This window comes from Kwoniella pini, chromosome 10 (genome assembly GCF_000512605.2).
Source record: "Kwoniella pini CBS 10737 chromosome 10, complete sequence".
Lineage (NCBI taxonomy): Eukaryota > Fungi > Basidiomycota > Tremellomycetes > Tremellales > Cryptococcaceae > Kwoniella > Kwoniella pini.
Window position 1 is genome coordinate 1,034,160 of NC_091725.1, and position 23,049 is coordinate 1,057,208.

Genomic DNA, 23,049 nt, shown 5'->3' on the forward strand with positions numbered 1-23,049 from the left:
GCTAATGGTCCGCCCCCAATATGTTGGAAAGGCGGAGATCCATAGATCATTTGATATATGATACACCCTAGAGACCATACATCGCTAGGGTAGGAAAGCTGTACTGATCAGCACAGCCCCCATTCGAGGCGAACTCACCTTTAGGACTTTTTGATTGTTCATCCGCTGTATGGCTTCCGGACTCATATAATTGACTGTACCAATCTGAGGACGATCAGCAAAGCTACAAATCACACTGACTCACCTGTTGATCCCGTTGAATGTTGACCGTGTCATTGGCAACAGCTTTGGCTATACCGAAGTCAATAATCTTCAATCTCCCCTTGACAAGTACGAAGTTGGCAGGCTTCAGGTCGGTATGAACTACGTTTTCTTTATGTACAGCTTGTACTGCTTCCAGCATCTAGAACAATTAATTAGCTGAATTCGGATTTCAGGTGGACTCACTTGTTCCCAGTATAACCCGACGAAATTCATGTTGATCGCCTTCCCCCTTTGTTCATCCAGCAGAGCCGCAAAATCGATCTCTCCGCATTCCATCACCTGTCAATCAAGTTAACGGCGATCAAGGGCCGTGGCATAGTGACTCACCATCATTAGCCTATGGGGTCGACCGCTCGAGTTGAAGGTGATTTGATGGTCAATCAATTGTATTACGCGGTCATGTCCTCGTAGTCGTTTAAGCAGATCGATCTCGTTGGTGTAGCTTTGGTATGTTTCTTCGTCCGCTCTATCCAGCTGTACTAGTTTCATGGCGTATATTATACGCTTCTTCGGCGGGGCAGAGTATAAGACAGAATATACAGTTGATGATCCACCCTTTCCTAGCCGCTGTAAGCGCTCATAAGGGACGGAGTTTACCTGCAGATCACAATCAGCGGATTCTATCTTACGCACGAGTGCAACCTACCATAAACGAAGCCCTCGTAGCTGGGGCCGGAGCTGCAGGAGGAGCTGGTGCATCGACTTTGGTTGATTGTCCTAACATAGGTGGTGCCGTGTGCTGAATTGCCATTGACGATTGTCTTTCGGGTACTTCACTGACAGAAGGAGCAGGACGAACGGCACGCAAGGGCTGCTGTATGGGAGGGCTGAAGCGTTCCTGGGTTTGTGTAGGCGGGGATCTACGAGGGAGAGCCGCTCGAGTATGAGAGGGGACGTCGGTTGGTTGCTCGATGTGCCTTGATGCAGACGGGCCTGGACGATTAATCTGACTACTGAAAGGCCGGAAAGGCTGATCGCCTTCGTCTGGTTGATTTCGAGTAGGTGTCTTTACATATGCAAATTGAACATTTTCTCGAGGATTTCGATCATTGGCCGAACTGGATGGGATCTGTGACGCTTGCCCAAGTGGTAATCCATCATATCGGGTGATAGGCGGACTACGATGTCGACTGGACGACGATGCGAACTTGGATCCCAGATCCGCCTGGTCAGAGAGCACTGGGGATCTTTGCGGTTCAGCGGCGGGTCGGGAGATAGGTGATGAGGTATTACGGGGAGGGGATGCTGTCGAAGGACTTAGCAACTCTCCGGCGCAGCCTACAAGGGTGAATGTAATGACATACCAATTAGAACAGGACTTGCTCGTTCGGCTTCCTCTTGTAACTCTTCCGCTTCCAAAGCCGGGACCACACGCCTTGCTGGTCCTCCAAACTTAGACAATCCTCCTAATCTTCGACCTGTTGATCTAGTCGTAGACGACAAGGTCCTGTCTGTCAGACCAGGCGTCACATAGTTGGAGCTACGGGGTAATGCTGTTGATGAATGATTTTGAGGAACGGATGATGCAGAAGAAGTATGCGTGAGAGGGGGTCGCATCGTAGCAGTATGGGATGTTGTGCTTGCCGATAGCTATGAGGAACGTTAGCCAGAGGTTTCCACATCGCGTAATGTGAGAAACAAAATTGACTGACCGTCGATGACTCCTCGATTGTAAGCATACCATTGTCATCCCCTTCATATTTGGATCTACCGATTGGGGCAGAAACAACCCGTTGAAATTTACGTCCTCCTGCTCCATATATCCTTTGTGATCCTCCGCTTCCACTTGCACTCCCTCCGGAATCAAGCCCATGCGATGAAGCGGATCGAGTACCGATCGAGAAGCCGCTTCCCGGAGGTGTAGGAGCCAGTGAAGAACCAGATGCGGTGGAAGCATCAGTCAAGGATGTGACCTGTGCAGAAGATAGAGACGATCTGGCCGAATGTGATGAGCGAGGCGGAGGTGTAGCTCTTGAGGCAGCTGAGATTACTGATACATGAGAAGGAGGGGAGAGCGAGCTAGGTCTGTTGGAACTTTCACTTATTGACATAGAAGCGAAGTGTGTTGAAGGTGATTTACGACTAGCTGAGGCGCTCTTTTCAGCCGATACCTTGTCCTTGTCCAGCTTCCAATCAAAGTGGAAATCAGGGACTTCCACCTCGAAAGAATCATCAATCTCGTTGAAAATGCTGAGTTCGCCGCTCTTGTTGGACGAGGACATGATGGGATCTAGACTTGCCAAAGGTGATCTTTTCAACAGTTGACGAGGATTCGAAAGACCGGCAGGCAACGCTGTAGCCATTATTTGCGGTCCTGAGGGAAGTGTCGGACCTGGCTATGTTCAAGATCGATCTGCTGGATGCTGTTTATTTCTTCTCAGCCCTGGAATGGTGTCGCTGAGTTGAATATTAAAAGGTGCGGCGTTTGCCAAGATGGGATGGCTCAAACAAGGGTGACTTCATGAGACGATGATGATGATAATGATGATGATTATGGGAAAGAAAGTCTTGGATAAAATCAAGGCAAGGCGCGTGTCTTTGTGTTGTTTACTTTTTATTCAGGTACAGCTTGATCACGTGGCTCAATCTCCCTTATACATTAAATAAATAGCTCAAACAGAATACATGCATCGCATCATTGACGACGTTTCATACAATGCACATGCAAGCAGGAGTACCAGCGAGGAATGACAGACGACAATGATAGAATTTGGAAATCGTCCTTGCTTGCCCCAATACGCGTAATTACGGCTCATTCGCTCTTACGCTGTATGTACGAACTGTTCTGATTATTTGTTTCATATCATAATTCTTCTAAAATCCCTTAACACCTGGGATCATTCACTACATCTTCTTTTATATCTTATTCACTGCCTACAATACCAATAGTCATATCTATCTATAGGGGAGAAAGGCGAATAACGTTTCAATTTATTTGTTTATCCAGTTATGACATGGACTTTGATTTCTAACAAGAAATGGGGAAAGGATAAAGGATATAATGGATACTCGGAGGCTAAAAGTCCGTTCCTCCACCAAAAGGAGAAAAGCAAGTTGAAGAATTGGTTGATTGGGACACATATGATGGTAAATCGGGTTGGCAGATTGTTTGGACAAGGGACTTGGGGTATATCGAAATGCAAAATGCTGAAATGGGTATCTATGATGAGGATTTGTTTGGCTGTGCTGATGATGGAGATTATGACAATGTGGAATACAAGAACCTGAGTAATAATATCTATGTCAGCAACAAACATTGGTATTGACCAATCCCCAACACAGCTCACAGGTTATTTGTAGCAGCAATCTAGGAGAACGATCAAGTTAGCGCCATATCGTTTCAGTGCACAAGAAGCCACTCACAGCTATGGTGTTCTCCCTAGGGTGCCAGCTCGCATGTAACTAGCAGAAGTCAGCTTTGTCTACTGTGTGTACAACTCACGATTTTCTTAGCAAAGTCAATGCCCTCTGTTTGCATGCCTTCCTTCTTTCCAGGGGCTTTGCCTCTTGCTCCGCCGATCTTCTTCGCCTTGAATGCTGATTTGTCTGCTTGCAATACTACATCATTATCTCCATTGACGTCGTAGATTCGGAAGTAATTGTGGTAGGAACCGGTCAACACTTGGCTATGGGGGCATTAGCGAATGAGACTTTATGTGAAGGTAGTGCGTAACTTACCTGCCATCTCCACTGAATGTACACTCAAATTTGTCAAAGATGCAATCATTTTCATACAGATCACAGAGTTTCTGTCTCAAGTGGTCATGTATGTTAATAGTCTTAACCGGTTTGTTCTCCATATTGATATCCCATATTTTCAACGTCAAGTAATCCCGTGAGAGGATATATCGTCCATCACGTGAAAATTTAACGTCTGATATTGAGGAGATAATTTCAGAAAAGAATGATTTTTGGGTGGGGTCTTCCTCCTCTTCAAATTCTGCGATTTCAGATAATTCAGCATTTGATCTATATTGGTATCAAGTAACTCACGTTTGGAATGTTGGTCACATAAAGCAGAATCTCTCATATCCGCTAATTTGATCGTTCCCTTTGAGCTCGAATACATGAATAGATTACAGTGTATGGGATGGAATTCGGCAGCAGTTATGACCTCGGTCAACTCCTCCATGTTGACAGGCTTGATGTCCACAATGTCTAGTATCGACCAGTCAGTACGGACGTGGATTTGCATGAAGGAAGACTTACTGAAACTTTGATCGCTGATGTTAAGGTTCCACAGATTCACTCTGAGATCATCTGCCGAGATATAGGTTTCACCATCGGAGTTGACAGAGATGGAATTGATGTGATAGGCATGTGCATTTGCATATACCTTTCGAGGGACGGCGGCGGTAATAGAATCATGAGTGGTCATTCGAGGTAGTCGAAGTGGTGGTTGTGAGCCATTGCCAGAACCAGTATATCCATCTGAATGGTTGTTTTCCGCGACAACCTTGATTTGTTTGTCAAATACCTTCCACAATTTGATTGTTTTGTCTACATTTCTATTAGCCATACGAGCGGTCACTCCATCACAAGTAACAGGACTCACCATTGGTACTAAGCAAAAAGTGAGCTGCGTTTTGCCTTTTGCACCACTTGATTCTGTTGATTTTCTCCTCTATTTCTAACGATTTTAGGTAATCAAATTCCGGCTCGTGTGATTGAAACTGATCAAATACCATAATCATCAGCAACAGCCCACAATATACACATCCACGAAGACTTACTTCGGTGTAGAATTTGTACTCGCAACCGCGTTTCTAAATTGACATATATCAGCAAACCCATTGATCTGTACGTTGTGGAGGTAACTAACCTGCTCGTTCCTCTCAAACAGTACAACTCGCCCACCCTTATCACCCGTTGCAAGATAATCACCCGTATGATCAAATTCTACTGTTGATATGATATCGGCTGATATAGTAAGATACCAAAGGGTTGTTAGTATGATGTACAAAGGAGAAGGTTCAAGTTTGTGTTACTGACCCTCTGTTATGTCATCCACATCACCTTTATCACCGAAGCATTGGGCGAAACGCCATGAGTTGGGATCACCGGCCTCCATGACGTTCTAGAGGAATAGATGAGGGATATGAGAGAGTAGGAGAAGAGGGTTGATTGGATTTCCAGCTTTGATGGGATAGAAAGCGGGAAAGTAAGTGGAGTGATAGTTGAATCGATTCAAGTCGAATTGGGGGAAGACGCGGCGTGAAAAGTTAAAATGGTATGCGGTTATGATATTACGGTGATGGTACTAATAATTCCTGATTCTTGATGAAACGATCTTTGCTACCTAACCTTGATATATGAATTTCGTGAGTATCTTTTAGTGAGGGAAGGAATGTTTATCGGATACTCTTTAATTGATTGATGGTAATAGTAGAACTGTTAATATCCAAAGTATTATGATAAACCTTTAATTGCGCTTTTGTATATCATTCCATTCATTTACCACCGTAACTATATGTGGCGTGTATGATTATGTAATCACAAAAACTGATTTTCTCATCATAACGTGCTCTAATTAATCCATGTCTGTGTGCCTGATTCCCAAGGTAATAGAGTTAAAACTATTATCAGGCTCTTTCATACACTGAACGCGTGTTTGACGATCGAATGATGTCATTTGACCCATCATATACGGTAAAGCACCTTTCTATCTCCTCCTAGCCAAATAGCAGAAGCATCGCAAATCCCGAAATAAAACTCCCCCTTCAAGCAGTGAGTAATGAACTCTCCCAAATGTCATCTATCTGATAATAAATGATTTTATCAATCTCTATATGCAGTTACGTAACAGGATAAACCATAGACAACTTGAAATCCGGTCTTGAGCTTTCTGTCCCAAATCAAATTCCCTCTTAGCCTCGCCTTTTCACAATAATACCTCGATTGCAGATCGTTCAAAATGTCTAATGAATCGGATCAATATCATCTGAGCCAGGAGCTGAATCCTTCACATCAAGCCGACGTGAAAGCTGTCCTTGCTATCTCAAATGATATGATAGCTTCAGCATCTCGAGATTCTAGTGTAGGGATATGGACAAGAAAAGGAGACTCGGGAGTAGGTTCATTCTACAGCGGGTATGGAAGAGCGTATTAACGAGTCGTATAGTTCCAGTTGAAGACTTTACTAAACGGTCATCATGCCTATGTCAACTCACTGGCGTTCATTCCTGCTACAGACGATACTGACGGTACGTTTTCATTAATATCACTAGAGCTGATGTGATAGACCTCCTGGCATCCGGCGGTAATTCTTCTCTTATCCTTCTTCATTCGCTCAAAACTCTCGTTCCGGAAAGCCAACACTGCCTTATTGGGCATAGTCTGAACGTTTGCGCTTTAGCATACTCGACGAAATTCCAAAAACTCATAAGTGGAAGTTGGGATCAGACAGCTAGAGTGTGGTCCAAGTCTTCGGCAGAATGGACGACTGATGTCGTGCTGGAAGGTCATGAGCAAGCTGTATGGGGTGTATCAATTGTTGAAGAAGGGCCCAAAGCTGGATGCTTTTTGACAGGTAAGTGGAATAATGTTGAGAAAGAGCTGAAAAAGAATCTCAGGTTCCGGTAAGCGATCTCTCGAATCAAGCATTCGATACGCCCTGATTTTTCGCCAGCCGATAGGATGATATTTCTGTGGAATAAGGAAGGAGAAGTGCTCCAAAGATTCAAAGGATCACCTGAACCAGTACGAAGTCTGGCTATACTTCCAGGAGGAAACACTTTTGTTTCCGCTTGTAATGATAAGCAAGTCTAGTCTATACAGTATCTCGTTTTTGCTAAAGGTTCATTCAGCTTGATACGTATATGGAGCTTCGAAGGCACCATTCTCGACAGCTTGAAAGGGCATAAAGACTATGTATATCAAGTCACCCTTGGCTCGCAAGGGATCGATTTTGTGAGTTGTGGTGAAGATCATACAGCGGTGAGTCAAGTTTCACATACCGATGTATCGATATTGCCCACGGCTGACACTGTAATCAGAGAGCTTGGAAGGGTGAGTACACTCAGACACATCGGTGCTGACTAGAGCAGTGGGCGAACGACCTTTCACAGTCTTGCATCCATGTCAAACGGTGTGGTCTGTCTCATCACTGCCGAATGGAGACATCGTAACGGGAGGATCGGATGGTCGTATACGTGCATGGTCCGAAGATAAAGCTCGCATAGCAGATCAAGCTACACTTGATGTGAGTCGAATGGAATAAAGGTCAATTCGGCTAATGATTTGTGTCAAGGCCTACCTGAATGTCGTGAAGCAAGCGATGCCAAGGTACGTATTTCTCTAAGGCAATTGAAGTGGCTGACCTACTGACAGTGGAGTGGTTGGAGACGATCATTCGGGCCAGGCAGTCCAGCCCACTAAGTTGACTATTGACATTGATCTGAGGTGAGCGACACCTCGTACTTGCCCTTACATATCGTTAGCTGAGAGCTATACTGCAGCGATGATGATCCTCCTGTATCCTTGGAGTTCGAAGTCGGTAGTGAGTTCATCATTGTAGCAGCTCTAACTACTCACGTTCATTATATGGGTTGGTTGGCTTCTGACGATAATATGCAGGCGATCCGCGCACAACGGCAGAAGCCTTTGGAAATGAACATGGTCTTTCAGAGAACTACATCAATCAGATCGAAGCTTTCATCAGAGCTCATCTCGATTGATTCAGATTTAGGGCATATGCACTGATAGGCACCATACCATGTATAAAAAATCAAGTGAAGAATTGGCATAGAAATGACTGGGTCATCGTAGTCTTGCTGAATTCCGCGTTCCACGTAGCTGATGAGCAAAACGAAATGTTAGCCAAGCGGGGTTAGACCATCCACTCAGGCGTATGCTTGCATCATGTACGCACAATTTGAAATGCTCTTCGGACTAAAGATGCAGTATGCATGATTTCGACATTGAAGAGTAAGCTTAGCTTACAGCTTTCTATGCTTTATGATTAAGAGGTGGATCCGTCGGAAAGCGCGTAGCCGAGTGCGTGAATAAGATTAAGATTAAGCTCCATTCAACCTTGTTGGATTTCAGGTCGTACTCGAGTATTTCCTTAACTAACATGTCTCCCCTTTCTGTACATCTACAATAGCTCATATCAGACCAGCTCAATTCTACATCTACACTTAGTCTTGGACGAAAACAGCCTCGCAATAGGGTCTTTGCGCAATTATTCACTTAATCTTGATACTTGTCGAGTTGGAAAGACAAACTATTCTTGTCGTCAACTGACTATCTCAAATTACCTTATTACCCCTATCGCATAAATGTCACAGCGTGATGATACCGCAAGTGGACTGAGTAGCCCACCCAACAGCAATGGTAGTAAGTCCTGATATTCTTACAGTCATTGGAATGCTATATAGCATTCGAGCTAATTAAATATAATACAGAAACACGTCGACCTCCTTTTCTCGGTTTGACAGGTCCATCCATATCTTCCCCAATCACAACCTTATCTTCTACAAACGCTATAGCAGGTCCATCAAGCCAAACGTCAGTCAAGAAGGAAAGATCTACTAATCAAGGTGGACCTAGGGTAATTAGAACTTTTGAAGAAATCAAGGTTCCTGTAAAATCAGAAGAATGGTATGAAGAATTGGAATGCGCTATGTCAGTCCTCCTTGCAGATTTATCCCTCTGACGAAGGCTAATATCGCTCAGCAGATGTTCTCAAATCCTGTATGTGCTATACTGATGGTCGTATACAGGTAATTTCAGATTATAAGCTGATGTTTCCCGTTAGTGGAGCGACTCAAACTATAGTACCGTGCGGGTGCGTTATTGGTTTCCTTTCATCACAGTAGGAGAGGGACTGAAGCTGATCTACTTCCAGGCACTCATTTTGTGGACCATGTAGTTGGAAATGGATCAAAAGCAACGACGTAATTTACCAACATCTTCAGGTGATTTGCACGACACCGCTGATCGTTGAGCACAGCACCCATCTTGTCCTTCTTGCCGGATGAAGGTATCCGATACTACTCCTCTGATACCGAATATAATGGTCGATCAGATTATAGATAGGAAATTGGCTAATCTCCCTGATGGTGCCGAGAAAAGCGCCATGATGATTGAGAGGAAAGAAAAGGCTCAGTGCGTATGCTTTGCTTCGATCCCAGCCTTGCGTATCGCTTACACGTATCCTCAGAGCGTGGAAAGTCATTCAAGCTAGTATGCCGCCTGTCAAAGCTCCTCCTCCCAAACGTCCACGCGGATTGGACGATATAATGCACAATCTTATTGATATAGCTGCTCCAATGCCTATCATCAGAAGTGGTCATGCTCGCAGAGCCTCAAGACAATTAGTTGAGCTAGGTGCACCTATAGATGCGATAAGTGCGGAAGAAGCAGACGCAGTCGCACGGCTGAGATCAGAGAGGATACAAGAAAGATTATCTGAGATGAGAAGATTGAGAGAAGAAAGGATCAGAGTGTTGTCTGATCAGGTTGCGGCCAACAGGAACGCAGAAGTAATGGCACAAAACGAAGATGTAGAGATGCCGGATACGAGTAGAGGAAATCAACGATCACCTGCTCAACCTCAAATGGCTACCTCTTATACACCACCACTTCCACCTCTTCGGTCATTCAGCATGCGATCGCCTGCGCTGGCCCGTCGTCAAGCTCGAGGTAGGGACAGCGGAACAAGAGATGACCCGTTAGTTGTGTTATCCGATGAAGAGTGATCTTAGGATATAATGATTTATCATATAACGTTGCGCAACCTTCTTGATCTCTTATACGTAGTTCTGTTGTACATATAGACAATTTGTGAGATATATACCCTTTGTACATACTTGATGGATACTGAATTCGAGAAGGCAATGATGTGCTTAAGGCATATGGTACATGATGAGCGTTTCTATAGAGCCATGATCATAAGGCGAGTGAGTGAGTGTCCGTGAATGAGCTTAGGTGTATTTCATTGTGTTACAATTTTGAGGTTGTTGGTGATGTAGCGACATCTTTGGGATCTTCCATATAGCGAACCATTTCGTATTCTTTGTGCTTGAAACTGAATGAGGATATTAGCTAATCTCATCTAGTGTGTTGTGAGACACTCGACTTACCCGCATTTCTCGTAGAACGCTATTCATGTCATATGATTAGTTGAGAATTCCAATTCAACCGAGTAAGGGAGAAGAAGACTCACGAATGTTTTTCTCACTACAGTCCAGGATAATTTTATAACATCCTCGAGCTCTCCCTATCTCTTCAAGAGCGTTGATAATCCTCAATCCAAGTTTCTTTCCTTGCACTGTCTTCGAAACAGCAATATCTTCAATATGTCCAACTAATCCAGCGTTCCGTAAGAATTTCCGTTCAACGATAATAGAACCGCTTGCGACGATCTATGTAAAGGTACGTATCAGCCGCATTTTTCGATTGACATTCTAGTATGATGTAAATACTACTCACCTTATCCGATGCCTTATCAACTATTACGATGATGAAGTAAGTCCCAGAGCACGCTTTTAGCTGGTCAAAGTTCTCCCTGTAGGCTTTCGGCGAGAGTCGCGGAGCGACTGTCAGTACCGACAACACATCGAAATGACCCCTTTTGACATCATCGGACGCAAGAGGTCTTAGCTGTAGAAAAAATGCCATGAGTATGATATGAGGCAAAGAGCAGCATTGTCAGCCTTACTTACATGCAAATCAGGTCCAAGCAATTGTTGCACAGAGGAGGAAATGAGAGAAGGGTCAAACAACAGGTCAAGCTGATCATCTGATGACATTTTGAAGGTCACAAGTGGAAGTTACGATCGATGGAGAGTGATTCTGAGAAAGGAAAGGGCAGGTGAACAAATGGATATTGAAAGGATTATTTAGGTGTAGGTATATGTGTTGTTATGTTGGGAGTAATCGTTGTTGCTTTCTTTACGTCACGTTTCAGACCAGCTCACAAAGTAAACAGTTGAGTGTGGGGTCCCATCATTTGCTTAATCAGGTAGAACATGCATGTTTTATCAGGCTCATATATCGCTACTTCTTTTGGTGGCAACAACCTCAAATACAAAGCATAGGAGACTCTACTTTTCACTTCCTTAGTCAAACATAGACGATAGGCAAACCCTAGCCAGTCATGCCGAGACGGAAGAACGCCTTTCTGTCCGATGGGTCGGATTCGGAAGGATCAAATTCTGCGGAGTCGATAGCAGATTACGATTCTCAAGAAGATGACGATTCTCGAGCTGAGAAAAGTTTGTTTGAGCATAAAGGCAAAAGACGAAGAACTGGCGGAGCAGGTCATGGTAAAGCATCTGCTTGGGAAGGTATATTTGGTGAAGAACCTGAAGAAGGTCATGGCGCAAGAGGTATAGGATCTCGTAAGAAAGGAGCAGGTAAATCTGGTAGAACAGATTGGACAAAGTGAGTACAAACAATATATATATATATATATATATATATATATGTTTAGACCGCATGCTGATGTCTTTAATCTCAAGAGCTCCTGCATTTGTCTCTTCTGGCCCCTCCAAAGATCCATTGAACGAAGCATCTGAATCGCATGAGAACGCATCATATACGAAACAGGACGAGGATGGCGAAAGCTCACTTTCAGAAGGAGTCAACGACAGTGAATCTGACGATGATGACGAAGATGAAGAGCCATCGCGAGCGCCTTCACCACGACTTAGAGAAGAAGAGGAGGAAGAAGAAATACCGAGGACGGGTATGGGTTTGGGAAATAAAAGCGGATTTGCACGTGCTCATCAAGAGGCTGAGGCCACGGAAGGGGATGGACCGAAACTTAGCGGTAAAAGAGGAGGAATAGGATCATCTTCTCGTGGAAGAGGTGGCATCGGCTCTTCAAGTCGACCTCCTGCTAGAAGCACACCACCTCCTGCAGAACCACTCGCCGATGGGCCAAAAGGTGGTTTAGGATCATCGCAAGCTCCCATACAACCTATTGACGAATTTGCCCCATCCACTAACATGCCTTCCGCTTTCGGTCGACCCCCTCCCTCACTCACATCTTCATCCGGGCCCTCCCGAAAGCAACAATCATTCATGACACGTTCAACCACGAGCGCTGCTGCCAAACAAGCTGAGTTGACAGCTGCCGAACTTGCCCATTTCAGCAAGATTTCGTCATCGTTTGGTGCTAGAATGTTGGCCAAGCAAGGTTGGGAAGCGGGTAAAGGTTTAGGCGCCCAAGAGGACGGAAGAGCAGTACCCATTCAAGTTGGAAAGGTGTTTAGGGGACAAGGTATCCAGAGTGGAATGAGGACAGAAGATAGTAAGAGGGAAGCAAGAAGACAGGGTCACGTATTCTCGGATGAAGAGGAAGAGAAACCTAAGAGAGGGCATCGAAGCCGAGGACTCAAACTTCCGAAAGAACCCAAGGAAGAAGTCGAACAAAGTTGGAAGAAGCAGAAGAAAGTAAAAGTCAAGGTTGAGCATAAAACGTATGAACAGCTTTTGGCGGAAGCAGGAGATGCGGCCCCAGCGGCTGGTGTGGGTCTGGTATTGGATGCAAGAGGAGGAGATGTGAGTTTATATGCTTGCAATTCATCAGGCGCATGTGCTAAATGTCACCTTGTAGCTCAAGGAGGTCTCTTCGCTCTCATCTCTTTCTTTGTCAACTTGGACTCCGACCTCTGACAACATGAAGTTACCGGAACTGCGGCATAATTTACGATTAATTGTGGATGTAGCGAAAGGGGACGTAGAAGGTTTGATAAGGGAAGGAAAAACCGTGAACGAACGGCGTCGTTGGGCTTTACGAGAAGAGCAAGTAACAAGGGCAAAAGTTGACGAAACGGAAAAACGTAAGTTTTCAACCGCATTCCATACGTCTATGCGTCTGATCTGACTCTCCGCGCCAGGCATTGCTCGGATAAAGCAGATACGGGAACTGGTGGACAACATTTCAACAGTTGCAGCTCAACAGGCAAACGCAACCCACCCCTCGTTAGCCCTACTGTCGGACAGCTTCAATTCTCTGATTGGCTCTTTCCGAGAGGAATACGAGTTACATTCACTCGATGAAGTGGTAGTAGGAGCCATCGCTCAAATTGTGAGTAACATGTGTTTCGGTTACGAATCTCTCATGCTGATATCCAAATCTCAGCAACGACGTGCCTTTGCAGAATGGGAACCCTTCGACGTTTCAACTGACATTTTGCTTTCATCTTTGAAACCTTGGCGCAAAGCGTATAATCTGCCCAAGTTTGAAGATGAGAATCTTGCTGTCATTGTCAACGGCTCGCATGACGATACACAAGCCGTGCGCAAAACACAGAATGGGGAAAAACTGATGACCGCTTGGGAAAGCTTACTGTGGAGTCGCTGGATGCCCAAGGTGCGATCTGCTATAAAGTAAGTGGTCCAGCTACCGTATCTGTCGTCCAAAGCTGATTGTTGTCCATAGTAACGATTGGGATCCCGCCTCTCCCCATGCAGCGGTCCACCTCATCGAATCGTGGGACCCAATCTTACCAGCATTCATCCGCGACAACTTACTGGATCAATTAATATTGCCAAAAGTGAAGACCGCTATCGAGCAGTGGGACTTTAGACGGGCGAAGCAGACTACGCAGACTCGATCATTGGCCAGCATTGTATTCCCTTGGCTGCCATTACTGGGAGATCGGGGTGACGAGATGCTAGATGGGGCCAAAAGGCGCATACGTTCTGTCTTACGGAATTGGACGGTCAAAGATGGCGTACCGGATGAGCTTGCCCGATGGAAAAACGATGTGAGAATATATTCGGGATCAAGGTTACATTGTTGGACGCAATACTGACTAGCATGATCAGGTCTTCTCATCGAACGAATGGGACAAACTCATCATTCAGTATGTCTTGCCGAAACTTGGTGTATGCCTACGAGATGATTTCACTATCAACCCTCGAAAGCAAGATCTTGTACCTCTGCAAGAATGGGTCATGCCATGGCACAAGCTTCTTCGATCGTCCATGTTTTCTCATCTACTAGAGGTCGAATTCTTCCCTAAATGGTTGGATATACTGTACATTTGGCTTGTCCAACCTGCTTACAAGCCAGACGAAGTGGCCAATTGGTGAGTGCTCTGAATTGGCCTTCGAGGAGTCCAAGGCTTATCCTGATACCGCTACAGGTTCGTTTGGTGGAAAGGACGTTTTCCCGAAGCTGTCCTCGACATGCGAGGTATCAATCATGGTTTCAACAGTGGATTGGAATTGATGGATCAAGCTATAAAGCTGGGTAATGAAGCACCACTCAAGCTTGTTAAACCAATTTTCGAACCCTTGCCATCGAGCAAGTCTTCCGCCTTGAAAGCTGTCAAAACCAAACCCACGCTTGAGGAGATTAGACGACCTGTCGATATCCAAACCACTGATATCACCTTTAGAAGTATCGCAGAAGACTTCGCCTCTCAGCATGACCTCATCTTCTTACCTGTCGGTAAATCGCACGATAAGACCGGCAAACCCCTGTTCAAGGTGTCCAGGAGCGTTGATGGTCGAGGCGGTATCACTGTATATATTGGCGAGAACGCGGTCTTCGCACAAGGTGACGATGGCACTTTCAGAGCTATATCGCTGGAGGATATGGTGAAGAGAGCCGCGGGGTCGAAGTGATAGGAGTGATGTAGGCAAATAGCATAATCAATATCAATTTTATATAATGTCAAGATCAGATCACCGAGTAGCTTGTGCACTCTCTTGTTCCGCATATATACAATTGCATAGTGCATGTCTGATTGTAAGACGTAAAATTCGTGAATCAAAGCGTACGTGTCGATATTACAGTGCGTGGGGTGAGAATGATGAAAGAAGACTATCCTTCTGAACTCCAAGAGGCACCATGCCAACCATTAATTAGATCCTCTCGATTTGAACTTCCCAATCCGTTCCGCCTGTTCCATTTATACTTTGGACCATCATTTCTTGGCATCTCCCGTCCTCGACTGGAGATTGAAGCTCAGGTTCCACTCTTTCCCACTTCTGACCAGCTTTCTCTTTGACTAAAAACCTAAGATTAGCTGCAACGTCACCGGGATTAGGCGGCAACAGGAATCTGAATGGTGGTAGGTTTTTGAAGGACATCTGAGCGTAGGATCTGATCTGTACTGCATTGAGAACCGGCGGTTGAAACGGAAATTCACTTGTAGCGGAATTGCCCACAGGAGTGATTAAGCCGTTTTGAAGCTCGTCATGCTGTGTTTGGTCCTTGTGAACAGCGAGAGAAGCTGGGGTGGCTAAGGGGTCAACAGCGGTGGAAGAGGATGATGTGTCTCTTGACATGCTGTGAGACTGCATTTCGACTCATCTGAATTAGTATATGTCCCGAATTGCGGAACGGCGATGATGGACTTACACCAAGGAGAGGCGTTCTCTCAGATGGACTCTCTTCGTTCGCGGCATCTTGGACCTCGTCTGTTCCAGAGGTGATTGCCGGTCTACTTCGGAAGGGCGAGAAGAGAAATTGCCAAATATTGACAAAAAACCGTCCAATGAACCGGAAGAGCCACCATGGACCTTGTGGCCTGTCTGAGGTGTTGGGTCGTTCAAGACTGGATCCTCCTTCCGCTTCAGAAGCCGCTTCATCCTCTGGTATAGCCTCTGAAGGTTCAGGATGCCCCGAAGGATCGTCATCTTCATCTTCGGCACCAAGAGTTGCTTTTGGGCTGATATCATTGTGAACCGAGGTAAGGGATGCTTGCCTAGCAGGGTGAGCTTGACAGATCTCTTCTTCCCCTATTTCTACTGAGGCAGCATCTGGGGCACATATCCAGATGGGATCATCCTTTCCTGCGCCTCGAAGTTGAGTAAATGCAGACAGCTGAATCACCTCCGCTACTAACCCCTTATCCCATCGCAATGCAAGTTCTCGATCACTCGAGTCGGCACATTCGGGTATATAGATGATGGAATGATGGGCATCGGAAATCGCAGCCAACGGAGCTTGATCGAAATCTGCAAGCGCGATTTTGATTTCTTGAGGTGAAGCGAGATTCAGGGCAAAGACTACCAAGTGTGCTTGTCCCGACCTGCCGTCATGATGAGTCAAGAGGGCAGCTGTGTTTTGGTGAGGTGGAGCGATAGTTGACAAATCAAAGGGTTGCTTTCCCATCCCAGGCGCTCGCAACGCAGCTGCTAAAGCTCTGACAAATGAACCAGTCGTATCGCTATACACGGCCTTATCAGACTCTTCGGGTAGTGGCGACCCTCCACCTATGTGGAGACCTGAGTGATTCGCCAGAACCGCAAGCACTGTCATCGAAGTTGACGGAGGTATGATCGAAGAAGAACGAGTGGGCTGATCGAAGGGTATCGTTTGATGCACCAGTGGCTCGGTAGTCAACAGTGCAAGAGAGGCGGCGATATCTGAATCTGCAGGAAGTTCGTGAATGAGAGGTTTGGTGCTTCTGTTAAGTATGCTCATATTAGCTTTTGCTCAATGTACCCTCATCAAGATCACACACGTACCCATTGAAAGGCTGAAATGATAAAGCAAAGCCAGCCCAAGTCTTATTCGCCAGGTTTGCGTAGACTTCAGACCATATTCCGGTGCTGCCATCTTTGGTATCATTAACTCTCTCTCCTTCGGTCATCCTGATGATCCCATTTCCACCTACACCTCCAAGCCAGTGGATTTCATTCGAAGGAGTGATGTGTCGGTAGGTGTAAGAATATCGGGCGCCATCTGTTGCAGGGATGATGATAGAAGCAAAGAGAGTTGGCGGTCCGGAAGAAGTAATATGGATATCTGTGCGGGATCTGACGTGAATTGCTGTGTTAGACAAACTGCCGTTGATGTGCTGTGACTCGTCGACCTTGGGTATCGAGGGTAAGAATGATCGAAAATCAGTCGCTGTCCATTCACCGGGACGAGAGATTGTCGCACCATGCTCATCCAATTGAGGGAGATCGGACCATATTTGCCATGATCCGGAAAGGTCCTCACCCTCCGCGAAGACTGCAAAGAAGTTGAGCTGGATATATGGGTGGGTTGAGTCAATGTGGATTGTAGAACTGTGAGACAATGGCGGATGGAACCTTGGCATCGTGAGAGAAGAGATGTTCCGGAAAGAAGTCGATGATGGGTACGAGCGTGAAGTATCTTGGTGATTATCAAACTGGAACGCTTGGAACCAGACAGTCGCAAGAGAGACTTGATCAGGTCAGACCGACAGTGGAATGTAGAGATGATAAAGCGTCAGGCTCTATGCTAATTGAATCAAGGATCATCAGCATAGTGATGAATGTTGCTACATCGTCCTTTGAGATATGGACCCTATAGGCGTGGGAAATATAGGATCATTTTAGATGGCACAAAATCATTCATTCATCCATTCATTCAATCAATCAATCAACTTATCATAATCATCATCACGCTAGGATACCACTACGTAATCCCCCATTATCATTATCGATCAACAGGCACGTATATATAGCACCCCTGTGATGTGGCAATTTGAATTGAGCTTATCACACATTCCAATCGAGCTATACCCCCTCCACTCTGTTATTGCTTTCTTGTCCAGTAATTTGACCATTCCTCTCTTCCAAATATACACCAAGACCACACAAGTGACACTCGTATATCAAATTACCAACCATCAAAAACAAGCTCCATCTGGGCGTCCTTTTCAGCTACCTGTCTTATCGTACTAATATCAATTCTTGAAGCAGTTCAGAAGCCGCAAAAATGGGTATCGTAGAGAAAATAGAGGAGATTGAGAGTGGGTCAATGTCGCCAATATCAGAGCAAGCAGACGCTGACATGTTTCACTACAAATCGTAGAGGAGATGGCGAGGAGTGAGTCCGCTCTGTGCAAACATCTAAATAGCTGCTGACATCCTTGCCTCCCGGTCCTTAGCGCAGAAGAAGTAAGCAATGGATCTTTCATCTCACAAAAAATTGACTTAGCTAAATCCACAAGTGTAGTAAAGCGACGGAATATCATCTGGGTTTGCTGAAAGTCAGTACCTTCTATCCAGAATATTAAGACAATGCTGACCTTATCCCCGTTCACACCAGGCTAAGCGTACGTTTCAGAAAGCGTTATCCAGTGTTTCACTAACGCTCCGCCTTCAGTCGCAAAGTACAGAGCTCAGTTACTAGAACCGGAGAAGAAGGGACCGAAAGGAGAAGGATTTGATGTTATGAAATCTGGAGGTCAGTCAAATGCACTATTCAAGTGCTCTCACTGACTGAAAGAAAATTTCAGATGCTCGGGTGTGTATGATCGGATTTCCCTCAGTTGGTAAATCCACACTACTATCGAAAGTGACAAAGACGGAATCCGTAGTTGGGGCATACGAATTCACAACTTTGACAGTAAGCTTCGTCTGACTGAGTTGCAGTAGCAAGCGGCTAATGATTGTGCAGGCTATACCGGGTGTGTTAGAGTACGAAGGAGCCAGAGTTCAATTACTAGATTTACCGGGTATCGTGCAGGATGCAGCTAAAGGTAGAGGTCGAGGTAGACAAGTAGTAGCTGTGGCCAAGACGGCAGATTTGATCCTTCTCATGAGTAAGATCTATCTCGGACCCAGATCCATTGCGCATGCGTACCACTGACACACTTAAAATAGTCGATGCAACGAAATCGGCGGAACAGAAGCAGATGCTGGAAACAGAGCTAGAAGCCGTGGGAATTCGATTAAACACAAAACCACCAGATGTGGTCTTCAAGCAGAAGACCGCTGGAGGTATAACGGTGAGCAGACAGCCTTTCGACTGGCTCGATCGCTGACCTTTCCGTTCAGATCAACAATACCGTCAAACTCACTAAAACCGATGAAAGGACTCTGCGATCCATTCTACAGACATACAAAAGTTAGTAATATGAAAGAAAATATAGCTCGTAATCTTGCTGATAATCCATCTATCATAGTACATAATTGCGATGTAATGGTTCGAGAAGATGTAAGATTATTTCACTATCTGTCGAATACAGCTGATCTAGGCAATCTCCGCTCAGATAACGACTGACGAGTTTATCGATGTGCTATTGGGAACGAGAAAATACATCCCCGCACTCACTGTAATAAATAAGGTGGATGGAGTATCGATGGAAACTCTGGACACGATGGCGCGCGAAGGTGACGGAAGAACCATTATGATCAGTTGTGAGATAGATCTTGGGCTGGATTGGTTGACAGAAGCTATCTGGGCGGTGAGTATGCATTCTTCGGTTACTTCAGCAAGCGGCTAATTCACGAATCACAATTGACAGGAGCTTGGGATGGTCAAGTAAGATATTCTCTTCCACCGTTCTTGTATGACGCTAACTGAATCTCGGTTCCGTAGAGTGTATACGAAACGAAGAGGAGATCAGCCTGATCTCTCAGATCCAATCTGTCTGAGGCAGGGCGCGACAATAGAAGCCGTCTGTCATGGTATTCACAGAGGACTGGCCTCGCATTTCAAGTAAGCGTATCCACACGTCTCACATTTCGATTTCTGACTGTCAATCCCCTTGGCAGATATGCTTTGGTATGGGGTAAATCTAGTAAATTCAATCCACAACCGCAAAAGGTTGGACTCACTCATGTAGTGCAGGATGAGGATGTGTGAGTTCTGCATGCGCTGATTCTTATGCTCGCTGCATACTGACCATACTCTTCTGATCACAGAGTGAGCATCTTCACCAAATAGGATGGATAGGTATACGGATTACCTAGTATATATAGAAGTTATTCTCTCCTTAACGAAGTGCTGATAATGCATTCATATATCACGATATTTGACTACCAGGCTGCGGGCTCTGTATAGAATGGACAATTGCGGTACCATGTGTACAAACGAGGACGCATACGAAAGAGCGAAATTGATTTTGATGTCATCGATGGGACGTTGAACCCACGCCACCTACACCCTGATTTAGCATTCAGATAAGACATCTTCCGACTGGGTTCGATGAGAGAGAACACGCAAATATGTTCAAGGCCTGATGCAATGTAAGCCTTTGCCTCAACAAGTCGCATGGTTGCATCAGCGAGCTTGGCAGACAGCCAATAAATTCCGGTCAGCGCAATGTATCGAACGGACTGTTGATGACATCCAATTCGGCGTGTTTTATTTCGATTTCACCCTGTGATACAATACTTTAATCAACCTCATGTATAGCTAAGGCCTACCACCGTTATATCGGATCGTTTTCGTGGAGACCGAAAGGGTTGAACCATCCGTCTACTTTTGACGTCCGCAAGCCGCTCCTCCGATAGGCCTTTATACAGTGGATATACCAAGAAATCAAAACTGTAACGGAGCGTTGCTCTCACTATAACGTTAGATTCGTTTTCTCCAGATCAAACAGCTACGGGGTTCGCGCCCGAAGTCCATATACAGCCGATATCTCTGCTTGCCCCGTACCAGTCCTTGTACGGCTGTACCGATAGAAGAGAGGGCCCCGACAAAGCCGTCAAGGGTGTCAAGGGTCTTGCGGAGCTGAACAACCTTATCAATGACCAATTTGGAACCAAATAATGCCAAAATGATCCGTCTCGCTTGAATCTATCCCGAGATTTAGGTGCAAATCCTATCCGCAACTGGCTCGCCACATGGTGGATTAGAGGTTTATGCCACTTAAACCCGATGAAATTACCGGGGAGTGCAAGAAACTGTTGATGGAATCAAATTGATCTGGAGTACCGGCGGTAATGGCGATAGGCGTGCAAGAACTCGGTTAGACTAGTAAAGAATTCCCACGTCATAATTGGGATAATTATGAGAATATGTAATCTGTAGAGCCGAGATACACATCCCCCCCCAAATCACATAAGCCCCAAGGCCTAACCAACGTGTGACTCGACAAGGGGAGGCAATCATTCCCACTCTTTCTTTTCTTATCAATCAATCATTCATTTCTTCCATTCTTTTACCACCCAATACATACTCTTCTCTCTTCTAAAGACTAACTTAAAAGAAACTAAAACAACACAAACAAAATGGTCGTCAAAGTCGGTATCAACGGTTTCGGTAAGTAGCAATCTTTTGTGGAGCTAAGCTCCAAGTTCCCCTTGCTTCTCCCTGCCCGCCATCATATTACTTTCACCCACGTTCCGATCTTGCAATCGGCACGCTGCATCATTGAGCAAGGCCTTATTACATTGCCCCTTACCCAGCGTTCCACCCACCATGCTTGATCATTTAATCTAGCTTGCAGAAAGTTGCTGACTGATCCCTCAATCTAGGTCGAATTGGTCGAATTGTGCTCAGGTGTGTATATTCACGACGGACTCGCGATCAAATCAGTTTACTTAATAATGTTTTCACTAACCAAACCTTTCGCCTCTGCAGAAACGCCATCGATCATGGAGACATTGATGTTGTCGCCATTAACGAGTGAGTTGCCTCTGCATATTCCTAGCGACAAATCATTTGCTGATTTCTTTCCCCTTCAGTCCTTTCATTGACCTTGAATACATGGTAAGCAATTTGATTAGCTGTCAGCATGTCCCTTGAGCTCATCTGTATCTTGATGTTAGGTCTACATGTTCAAGTACGACTCCGTGAGTGCACTTTGACTACTGCCTACAAATCACGCTTGCTAAACATTGTCTCTGCAGACCCACGGTCGATTCAAGGGAGATGTTGAAACCAAAGATGGTAAACTCTACATCAACAACAAACCTATCGCCGTCTTCGGCGAGCGAGACCCTACCGCCATCAAGTGGGGAGAGGCCAGCGCCGATTACGTCGTTGAGTCCACCGGTGTTTTCACCACCATTGACAAGGCAAGTGCCCACATCAAAGGTGGTGCTAAGAAGGTCATCATCTCCGCTCCTTCTGCCGATGCCCCCATGTAAGTAATCACGCGCCCAAATCGTTAAGCTCTCCTGACAGTGTGCTGCAGGTTCGTTTGCGGTGTAAACCTCGAATCCTACAAGTCCGAATATCAAGTCATCTCCAACGCTTCTTGTACCACTAACTGTCTTGCTCCTCTCGCCAAGGTCATCCATGACAACGTAAGTGTCTCATTGCAATCATTGACCATCGGATTCTGCTAAATCATTTACAGTTCACCATTGTTGAGGGTCTCATGACTACTGTTCATGCCACCACTGCTACCCAAAAGACTGTCGACGGGCCCTCCAACAGTAAGTTCTGGGTTAGGCAACTTTTGCAGCTCTCGCTAATTGCTCTTCCGATCTTAGAGGACTGGAGAGGTGGTCGAGGTGCTGCTGCCAACATTATCCCCTCTTCCACTGGTGCTGCCAAGGTCAGTCCTTCCGTCTTCGCCTGGCTTGTAAAACGTTCTAACCTGTCACTTTCAGGCCGTCGGAAAAGTCATCCCCTCCCTTAACGGTAAACTTACCGGTATGTCTTTCCGAGTACCCACCTCCGATGTTTCGGTCGTCGATCTCGTCGCCCGAATCGAGAAAGGTGCTTCTTACGAAGAGATCAAGGCCGTCATCAAGAAGGCTTCCGAAAGCCCAGAACTCAAGGGTATCTTAGGGTAAGTCTTCCTCATACTACAGACAAGACAACAAAGGCTTATGACTTTTGTAGCTACACTGAAGATGAGGTCGTTTCTACCGATTTCGTTGGAGCTACTGAGTCTTCCATCTTCGATGCTAAAGCCGGTATCGCCTTGAACGCCAACTTCGTCAAGCTTATCTCTTGGGTAAGTTCTATTGTTGCATTTGCTTTGCCAAAGACGCTATCTGACATTTAACCTGGTAGTACGATAACGAATACGGATACTCTCGAAGAGTTTGTGACCTTGTGTCCTACATCGCCGGTGTCGATGCCAAGTCCCAATAAATTCGCACAAACGTTATTATGTGGTTGGACTCTCGATAGAATATATGGTAGCAAATGAG

At 45.5% G+C, this 23,049-nt stretch overlaps 9 protein-coding genes across 9 annotated transcripts; 5 read left to right on the forward strand and 4 right to left on the reverse strand.

Annotated features, from left to right (window-relative positions):
* Positions 1-84: 84 nt before the first annotated feature.
* On the reverse strand, positions 85-2,567 carry I206_107189 (uncharacterized protein; the record flags this gene model as incomplete). Its single annotated transcript, XM_070203467.1, has 7 exons — positions 85-194; positions 241-403; positions 448-543; positions 592-861; positions 911-1,509; positions 1,569-1,854; positions 1,917-2,567. The coding sequence occupies 7 exons, from the start codon at positions 2,565-2,567 to the stop codon at positions 85-87; spliced, it is 2,175 nt and encodes a 724-aa protein (XP_070059568.1).
* An 896-nt stretch (positions 2,568-3,463) lies between these two features.
* On the reverse strand, positions 3,464-5,335 carry I206_107190 (uncharacterized protein; the record flags this gene model as incomplete). Its single annotated transcript, XM_070203468.1, has 11 exons — positions 3,464-3,488; positions 3,552-3,571; positions 3,628-3,639; positions 3,707-3,890; positions 3,943-4,204; positions 4,258-4,422; positions 4,474-4,764; positions 4,820-4,937; positions 4,998-5,030; positions 5,087-5,184; positions 5,257-5,335. 11 exons carry the CDS (start codon positions 5,333-5,335, stop codon positions 3,464-3,466), a joined length of 1,287 nt encoding a protein of 428 aa, XP_070059569.1.
* Positions 5,336-6,178: 843 nt separating this feature from the next.
* I206_107191 (uncharacterized protein) lies at positions 6,179-7,940 on the forward strand (the record flags this gene model as incomplete). The annotated part of the gene is made up of 11 exons (XM_070203469.1): positions 6,179-6,334; positions 6,386-6,467; positions 6,620-6,793; positions 6,893-7,022; positions 7,071-7,200; positions 7,260-7,272; positions 7,332-7,465; positions 7,514-7,548; positions 7,594-7,665; positions 7,722-7,762; positions 7,840-7,940. The coding sequence occupies 11 exons, from the start codon at positions 6,179-6,181 to the stop codon at positions 7,938-7,940; spliced, it is 1,068 nt and encodes a 355-aa protein (XP_070059570.1).
* A 603-nt stretch (positions 7,941-8,543) lies between these two features.
* On the forward strand, positions 8,544-9,965 carry I206_107192 (uncharacterized protein; the record flags this gene model as incomplete). Its single annotated transcript, XM_019156985.1, has 7 exons — positions 8,544-8,601; positions 8,670-8,889; positions 8,944-8,958; positions 9,023-9,052; positions 9,113-9,161; positions 9,218-9,372; positions 9,428-9,965. The coding sequence occupies 7 exons, from the start codon at positions 8,544-8,546 to the stop codon at positions 9,963-9,965; spliced, it is 1,065 nt and encodes a 354-aa protein (XP_019009703.1).
* A 244-nt stretch (positions 9,966-10,209) lies between these two features.
* I206_107193 (uncharacterized protein) lies at positions 10,210-11,018 on the reverse strand (the record flags this gene model as incomplete). Its single annotated transcript, XM_019156984.1, has 5 exons — positions 10,210-10,294; positions 10,350-10,368; positions 10,433-10,631; positions 10,699-10,869; positions 10,932-11,018. The coding sequence occupies 5 exons, from the start codon at positions 11,016-11,018 to the stop codon at positions 10,210-10,212; spliced, it is 561 nt and encodes a 186-aa protein (XP_019009702.1).
* Positions 11,019-11,365: 347 nt separating this feature from the next.
* I206_107194 (uncharacterized protein) lies at positions 11,366-14,850 on the forward strand (the record flags this gene model as incomplete). Its single annotated transcript, XM_019156983.1, has 8 exons — positions 11,366-11,652; positions 11,730-12,774; positions 12,830-13,055; positions 13,113-13,303; positions 13,358-13,605; positions 13,658-13,985; positions 14,047-14,309; positions 14,367-14,850. The coding sequence occupies 8 exons, from the start codon at positions 11,366-11,368 to the stop codon at positions 14,848-14,850; spliced, it is 3,072 nt and encodes a 1,023-aa protein (XP_019009701.1).
* A 240-nt stretch (positions 14,851-15,090) lies between these two features.
* Positions 15,091-17,279, reverse strand: I206_107195 (uncharacterized protein; the record flags this gene model as incomplete). Its single annotated transcript, XM_019156982.1, has 3 exons — positions 15,091-15,525; positions 15,590-16,640; positions 16,702-17,279. 3 exons carry the CDS (start codon positions 17,277-17,279, stop codon positions 15,091-15,093), a joined length of 2,064 nt encoding a protein of 687 aa, XP_019009700.1.
* A 644-nt stretch (positions 17,280-17,923) lies between these two features.
* Positions 17,924-19,879, forward strand: I206_107196 (uncharacterized protein; the record flags this gene model as incomplete). The annotated part of the gene is made up of 16 exons (XM_019156981.1): positions 17,924-17,957; positions 18,020-18,034; positions 18,096-18,105; positions 18,164-18,197; positions 18,257-18,263; positions 18,314-18,394; positions 18,447-18,556; positions 18,608-18,752; positions 18,814-18,938; positions 18,988-19,057; positions 19,116-19,147; positions 19,203-19,397; positions 19,458-19,474; positions 19,532-19,651; positions 19,708-19,794; positions 19,858-19,879. The coding sequence occupies 16 exons, from the start codon at positions 17,924-17,926 to the stop codon at positions 19,877-19,879; spliced, it is 1,104 nt and encodes a 367-aa protein (XP_019009699.1).
* Positions 19,880-21,171: 1,292 nt separating this feature from the next.
* On the forward strand, positions 21,172-22,990 carry I206_107197 (glyceraldehyde-3-phosphate dehydrogenase; the record flags this gene model as incomplete). The annotated part of the gene is made up of 12 exons (XM_019156980.1): positions 21,172-21,202; positions 21,418-21,442; positions 21,524-21,568; positions 21,628-21,652; positions 21,712-21,735; positions 21,793-22,028; positions 22,080-22,191; positions 22,245-22,323; positions 22,381-22,445; positions 22,501-22,682; positions 22,736-22,850; positions 22,910-22,990. The coding sequence occupies 12 exons, from the start codon at positions 21,172-21,174 to the stop codon at positions 22,988-22,990; spliced, it is 1,020 nt and encodes a 339-aa protein (XP_019009698.1).
* Positions 22,991-23,049: the final 59 nt, after the last annotated feature.